This window comes from Cebus imitator, unplaced genomic scaffold (genome assembly GCF_001604975.1).
Source record: "Cebus imitator isolate Cc_AM_T3 unplaced genomic scaffold, Cebus_imitator-1.0 Scaffold229, whole genome shotgun sequence".
NCBI classification, from domain to species: Eukaryota; Metazoa; Chordata; class Mammalia; order Primates; family Cebidae; genus Cebus; species Cebus imitator.
Genome location: NW_016107544.1, coordinates 2105769 through 2113177, shown reverse-complemented (window position 1 = coordinate 2113177; position 7409 = coordinate 2105769). Strand labels below are relative to the sequence as shown.

Sequence of the window (7409 nt, the reverse complement as noted above, 5' to 3'; positions counted from 1 at the left end):
AAAAAAAAAAAAAAAAAAAAAGAATCACATGAACAACAGGCAGTGATGATTTCACTCTTTAAGGACACACTACACAGATCTGTTATACGTGTGTCTGGAGGGGATGCTGGCCTTCCCTCACACAGCACTAAGGACAGCTTCCCCTGATGTCTTGTAGACCATGCTTTAAACCACGGCTTTAGACAGAATAACTGCCTCCCCTGCCTCCATCCCCACCCACTGTTCAAAGAACAGCACAACTCTATTATGTCACTAGTGTCTGGTGACCAGAATAAATACCCTTTTAACTGACTTCCCGTGTTACATTTAGAGTTATAACAAGCATCTCTGCAAGCACAGGGAACACGGTTTGATACATAACTCATTCTACAGAGTATTGCTTCATACTTTGACTTGTTTACATTCTCACTTTTATTTATGCCTCTCGTTCAGTTATTTTAAAGTAATACTTTTTTTTTATAGGCTGGGCACAGTGGCTCATGCCTGTAATCCTAGCATAAAGTAATACATTTTTAAAGAAAACAAGCCCATAGCAGGTTTTTCCAATCTAATTTGATCCCAAAACAACTTCCTCACCTCCCTTTACCCAAAAAGTGTAGACTGATAATTCAAAAATCAGGGAAAGATAGCATTCTGGAAGTTAAGAAAACACTAAATCTATTCATGTTAAGAAAAGACCAAATCTATTCATGTATCACAAGTAACCTCCTCTGGCCAATCAAGTGTGGGCATATTTCACTACAGTAATACTTTTAGCAAGGACATGTCTTTCTTTCAATAATCCTACAAATAGAAGATTATTTTCTTTCATAGTCAATGCTTCTCAATTTAAAAATACCAATCTTTGTAAACTTGGAGAAAACAAGACCACTTGTGTTAAGATATTATCACTATCTATTCCTGCTACTTTCCTATGTAAATCTTTTGCATCATGTAATATTTAAGAAACTTACCAAAAAAAGAATTAAAGTAAAAACAGTTTGGGGGAAATGTTTCCTGACCTCTCAAATACATAAGATAAATTAGCTAGCAATAGCTAGATAAATGAACATATGATTTTAAAATTATTTTTTTAGCTGGGTGTGGTGACTCACACCTGTAATCAAAGCACTTTGGGAGGCTGAGGCGGGAGGATCACTTGAGCCCAGGAGTTTGAGATGAGCTTGAGTAACATAGGGAGACTCCATCTCGACAACAACAACAACAACAAATAGACAGGTGTGGTGGCCCTGTGGTCCCAGCTACTCGGGAGGCTGAGGCAGGAGGATCCCTTCAGCCCAAGAGGTTGACACTGCAGTGAGCCATGATCACACCACTGCACTCCAGCCTGAGTGACAGAGGGAGACTTTGTCTCAAAAGAAAAATAAAAGGTAGATAAATTATTTTTTAATGTTTCCATCTCTATAAGATTAATAATAAAAGAGAAAACTTATGATAAAAAGCTACCTCACACCACCAAAATCAGTTAAGAGTAGTGACCCACATCTCCAAGAGTGCATGTTGGTAGGACCACGGTGGGGGGTGAGGGGAGCAGGCAACAAGAAACCTTATGTAAATGGAGAATAGAATAAAGGAGTAGGTGGGAAGAGGCTCTATAACCCTACAACCCCCACCACTAGTAGAAACATTTGTCCCAAAAAGCTTACCACCCCACATAAATCCTAAGCTAAATGTAACATCTGGACCGACCATTAACTCTCAGGATAGACCCTGGTACTTACTCCTCATTCCCAGAACACTAATGGACCACTGCCCTTCAGGGCCTTTTCCCTTTCAAGTCTGTCTCAGACTCATGGGGATGAAATTAGAGAAGAGCAAAAATGAAGGGGAGAGGAGGAGATAAACAGAGAGATGATGAAAAAAGGCTAAAAATATGATCTGTTTCCAGAACTTTTCCCACCCCCAATATTACCATGCACAGTTCCTAATGAGTCAAGGTTTATTACATATCTCAAATCAAAGATGGAAGTTTTGACTTTTTACATTAAAAAACAACAAACGCTGTAGGATGAGAAAGAAGCATGCACCTAGTCTACAGCTGTTCTATCTGTGCAAGATGACTATGAAAAGAATTGAAAAACAATTAGCAAGATTTTCATATCTATTAATGATAGTTCAAACTGTAATTGGTTTAATTCACCTTGCTACAGAATTACTAACATTGACTAGCTGTTATGCCAAATGCCTATATATATGCCAGGCATATATATACTTTTTTTTTTTTTTGAGACAGGGTTTCACTTTATTGCCCAGGCTGGAGTGCAGTGGCGTGATCACGGTTCACTGCAGCCTCAACCTCCTGGGCTCTTGGCAATCCTCCGACCTCAGCCTCCTGAGTAGCTAGGACTACAGGTGTGTACCACCATACCCAGCTAATTTATTTTTTTATTTTTTATTTTTTTTGTAGACATGTGGTCTTACTATGTAGACCAGGTTCATACACACTTTTTATGTACAGGTACTTTTATGTAAATTATCTTAAAATGACTCCATGATGTGGGTATTGTATTGTTACTTTTTTTTTTTTTTTTTTAATGAGACAGAGTTTCACTCTTGCTGCCCAGGCTGAAGTAATCTCGGCTCACCGCAACCTCTGCCTCCCAGGTTCAAGCGATTCTCCTACCTCAGCCTCCCAAGTAGCTGGGATTACAGGTATGTGCCACCACACACAGCTAATTTTCTATTTTTAGTAGTGGAGGGTGTTCTCCATGTTGGTCAGGCTGGTCTCAAAACTCCTGACCTCAGGTGATCCGCCCGCCTCAGCCTCCCAAAGTGCTGGGATTACAGGTGTGAGCCACCACACCCAGACGGTTATTGTTACCTTTAAGGTCATGTAGGTAGTGAGTGGCCAACTGGAACGTAGATTATTAGAATCTACCAACAGCACATTTCTCATTATGGCATGATGCCTCTATTGAAAATACTATACAGTTTTAAATATCAAAATGATTCTTGGTTGGAATTTTTTCCCCTCTTTTGACATCTTCAAATATTCTCAATTTGAAGAAATTCCTAACAACAATGGCAATACCATCTGTCAAAGAGGCCTGTCCGAAGACAAAATTCCAGGAGTCTCTTGGGTAAAGATCAATCATTGTTATTCCCACAATGCAGAAGGCATCTTCAGGTTTCTTCTTTTTCAAGAACTTCAGGATGTCCCCTATTTAAAAATAAATATATATATATGTATGCATGCATATTATATATACACTTGCTTCCTTTAGTCAGTTCAAATTGCAAAGTTGTGTAATTCACCTGCATGAATTTGTAGGTTTTGTGTGTTCTCATTGACTCTAAAGGAACATTTTGTTGCAGAAACAGGAACTGGTTCTAGGAGTTTTACTCTCAAGCCATAGAAATATGCTTTACAATAGCCCTGCAGCCATTTAATATATTCTTCACTGATAATCCTGGTGTTTCCTAGAGATCCTGTAATATGGAAGAACATTTAAAGACAGACTTTAAGAGGATTATTCAGTCTTTATACCCAGTCTATGAGGAAGAGGATTCAAATTAGAAACAAATACAACTCTAAATTTTCAATACACCTTTATCATTCATTGGTGTTGATATGAATTAAAAAGAAACAAAATGTTCTCTTGTAAGTCAGTTTGGCTACAAAACTTGTACCATTGCAATGAATATCAAAAATAATCCTAAACTGCCCATCTGAATCAGACCAATAGGCCAGACTATTCCTGACAACGGCATCATTGCAATACCAAACCAAAACCAGCACATTACCAGTATTTACCAATGGACTGTATATAAATACTATGTTTGTCTGGAGAGGGTATCTTTCTGTAAGGATCACTGAAGAACTGTTCAAAGTCTTGGGGGGCCTCAGGGTGGGAGGTAATCCAATCTGATTGAGAATGCAAGGTAATGGGTCCGAAGAGATCACTGGCTGGCTGGAAGGCTTCATTCATTAAACGCTGTTCCCCAGCATCTAATTTCTCATACTGTGACACAAGCACTGGGTTCTTTGAGATGAGAGCTCTTTTTAGCGTCTGTTGAGAGTGCCGTACTATCTGCATCTAACAAAAAAAAACACAAGTAGTCAAATATAAAAATACATAATCATATTGTGGACTTTAACTGTCTTCCATATACAGCTCTGATTTCTCCCTAGAATGAGATGACTCACTGCTAATGCTTGAGAGTGGTCAAACTTAGAGTGGTTTCCTCATGTCAAATCAATTTCTTGGGGATCTAAGAAATTAAAAAGAAAATCATAAAATCCCTTCCTCCATCCTATATGAAACCTGCTCCCATTACAAAAACTAGTGGTGGCCAAGCATGGTGGCTCATGCTTATAATTTCAGCACTTTGGGATAGGAGGATTGCTTGAGGTCAGGAGTTTAAGAACAGCTTGGGCAAATGGTGAGACCCTGTCACTACAAAAAATTTTAAAATTCCCTGGGCATAGTGGTGCACACCTGTGGTCCTAGCTACTAGGGAGACTGAGACAGGAGGACCACAAGCCTAGGAGCTTGAGGTTGCAGTGAGCCATGATCGTGCCACTTGTACTCCAGCCTGGGCAAGAGTCCAAAACAAACAAACAAACAAAAAAAACCTCATGGTGACCACAGGAGCATGACCTCACACCTAATTTCCTTCTTTTGGGGAATAATAGTATTGGCCTGGCACAGTGTTTCACGCTTATAATCCCAGCACTTTGGGAGCCTGAGGGAGGACTGCTTGAGCCTAGGAGTTTGAGACCAGCCTGGGCATCATGGCAAAACCCCGTATCTACAAAAAATTAGCTGGGCATGGTGGTGCGCACTTGTAGTTTCAGCTACTTGGGAAGCTAAGGTGGGAGGATCATCTGAGCCCAGGACTTTGAGGCTGCAGCGAGCCGTGATCGTGCCACTGCACTCCATCCTGGGCAACAGGGACCCTGTCTCAAAAAAATAATACTAGCCGAGTGCAGTGCGGTGGCTCACACCTGTAATCACAGCACTTTGGGAGGTCGAGGTGGGTGGATCACCTGAGGTCGGGAGTTCAAGACAGCTTGACCAACATGGAGAAACCCCATCTCTACTAAAAATACAAAATTAGCTGGGCATGGTGGCACATGCCTGTAATCCCAGCTACTTGGAAGGCTGAGGCGAGAATCCCTTGAACCTGGGAGGCAGAGGTTACGGTGTGCTGAGATCATGCCACAGCACTCCAGTCTGGGCAACAGGAGCAAAACTCCATCTCAAAAAAATAAATTAATTAATAATAATAATACTATGAGTTAACTCATTAGGGCCTCATGAAAAATACTCGCGCTTTCTAATGTGACCCAAAGATCTTTAACATCAAATAAAAACAAAACTAATGTAAGCCCTATCATTTATGTAATTTAACTGCAGGATGAGAAGTTACAGCTTAGCCACTGAAGTTTATGGCCTCAAAGTCACATCACATTAGGGAAGACATCAGATGACTAATCAAAAGCTAGACTCACGATGACAGGTTTCTTCCATTCACGTCGTGGTCCTATGTAGAGCTTTCATCCTTCCTCTTGAATGGGTCAGATGTTCCACCACGAGGCTTTTTTAATTAGACAAGGAAAAAACTGAACATCTCTGTCTGGATCATCTCTGTCATATTTCCTAATTATCTAGATTTTCCCAGTTTAATGATAGACAATGAATGGGAAAACTTAAGCTAATGTGTGTTCTGATTGAACCTCTGAAATCTGGGGTTGACAAGGATGGCTGAAATTCCAGATCAAATGTATCTGTACTCAAAGCTCTGATAGGAGCATAGGCTTATCCTCACCCCTACACAACTGGGCCAAAATCTGACTTCTACAGGACAAACCATAAAACAAGATGTACCTTCCTGTAAGTTTACCTACCTTGATTTAGGAAGGAAGGCTCCCATGGAAGCTTTTATCTTACAAGGATGGACATGTCTGGGCCTGGCCAGAAAGATATGGCATGTGCCTTCATCTTAATATTAAAAAGGCAAAGTGAAAGGTGAGGAGGCCTCCTCTTGCCTCCCAAGCCTAATCTAGGGAAGCTGTGGGAGAAGATGGGCAGAGGGCGCAAGATGCAGTCACTGCAGTGGGCTGGAGGCCTGGGATGCTTTAGTCCCAAAACCGGAACATCCCCGGCAAACCCGGAGGAGTTGGCCACCCTGGCTGGTTGCCTATGGCAACTCGCACTGTGGGCTTTGGCCGGTGCAGGCACGACCCAGTCTCCGGCTGAGGGTGGAGTGGGGGTTCCCCCGGGTACTCTCGCTTCGCCTCGTCTCCCCTAGGACTCTCGGGAAAGGCCCTCCCTGGCTCCCCAGAGGCACTCCGCCACCGTGGTCCCCGCGGCTTCCGCCACGTCGCCCCTCCCACATCCTCATCCCTCTCCACCGACCGCGACCGGCCCCCGCCTCTACGACCCGGCTGCCCTGCCTAGGGGCCCCGGCCCAGCTCTGACAGCACCCGCGAACCGCCCTCACCCAACAGGCCTGGACACCACCCACCCGCGGCGGCCCTCACGCGCGTGCGCATCGTATCCCTTTGCACTGTGCCTCGTCACGCCCACCGGCGCCACGCCCCTTCGCGCCACGCTCTGCGCCGCTCCGTCGCGCACGCGCTGTGGGCCCGCCCAGCTCGCGATCTTCCCGCGCCATGTCTCGTGGCGCGGGGTTGTTGGGGAGGCGCGGAGTTTGGCGGCTGTGGCCCGCTTGTTCCAGAGCAGAGGGTCGCGAGGGGACTACAGGCCCCCGCCGTCCGCCCCCGCAGTCGCCAGCTCCCCGGCTGCCCTCGCGGAGGCTCCGCGGTCCAATTCGCAAGAGTCCCAGATGCGTCCCGGTCGCCGGGGTCTCCAGTGTGGGAACGTGCTCGGCGGGCTGCGGGTTTGAGAGGCGTCCCCAGCGTGACGAGTGCAAACAGAGTGGCCCCACATGAGTCGGCGGCCGCCTCAGGTTGACGTAGAGCCGCGGCACTCCCCGGGGACCTCACCCGCAGGACTTTCCCCTCTTTACTTGTTGGGGGCGGCGGAGGCTGAAACCCAGACACGCAAGTGTGGGCACGCCTCTGGCGCTCCGAGGTTGAAACCTAGATGCTCAGGGGAGGCCGTGAGGTCGAAAAGGCACCGCGGGGCCGGCCTTAGGGCTTAGCTCTGTGGCTTGGGGTGGGACGTTCAACCTCTCTGGACCTCGCTATTCTTTTTATCTTTTTCTTTCTTTTTTTGTTTGTTTTTGTTTTTGTTTTGAGACTGAGTCTCGCTCTGTAGTCCAGACTGAAGGGCAGTGGTGCTATCTCGGCTCACCGCAAACTCCGCCTCCGGGGTTCAAGCAATTCTCCTGCCTCAACCTCTCGAATGGCTGGGACTACCGGTGCCCAACATCACTTCGGGCTAATTTTTGTATTTTTAGTAGAGACAGGGTTTCATCAGGTTGGCCAGGCTGGTCTCGAA

The 7409-nt window shown here is 45.1% G+C and overlaps 1 protein-coding gene across 8 annotated transcripts in view; it reads right to left on the bottom strand.

The window, feature by feature from the left end:
• The window catches only part of AMZ2 (archaelysin family metallopeptidase 2), a 9985-nt gene extending 3405 nt beyond the window's left edge, over positions 1 to 6580 (bottom strand). Inside the window, exons 1-6 of one of the 8 annotated variants that reach the window (XM_017497348.2) lie at positions 6472 to 6580; positions 5852 to 5945; positions 5456 to 5541; positions 3755 to 4037; positions 3256 to 3429; positions 3032 to 3160 (exon numbers count right to left, since the gene is read on the bottom strand). In XM_017497348.2, the coding sequence (XP_017352837.1) occupies positions 3032 to 3160; positions 3256 to 3429; positions 3755 to 4037 (586 nt within the window). In that variant the 5' untranslated portion in view covers positions 5456 to 5541; positions 5852 to 5945; positions 6472 to 6580. The other 7 variants (XM_037727414.1, XM_017497349.2, XM_017497350.2 and 4 more) reach the window with 7 other exon arrangements.
• Between the last annotated feature and the right edge of the window lie 829 nt (positions 6581 to 7409).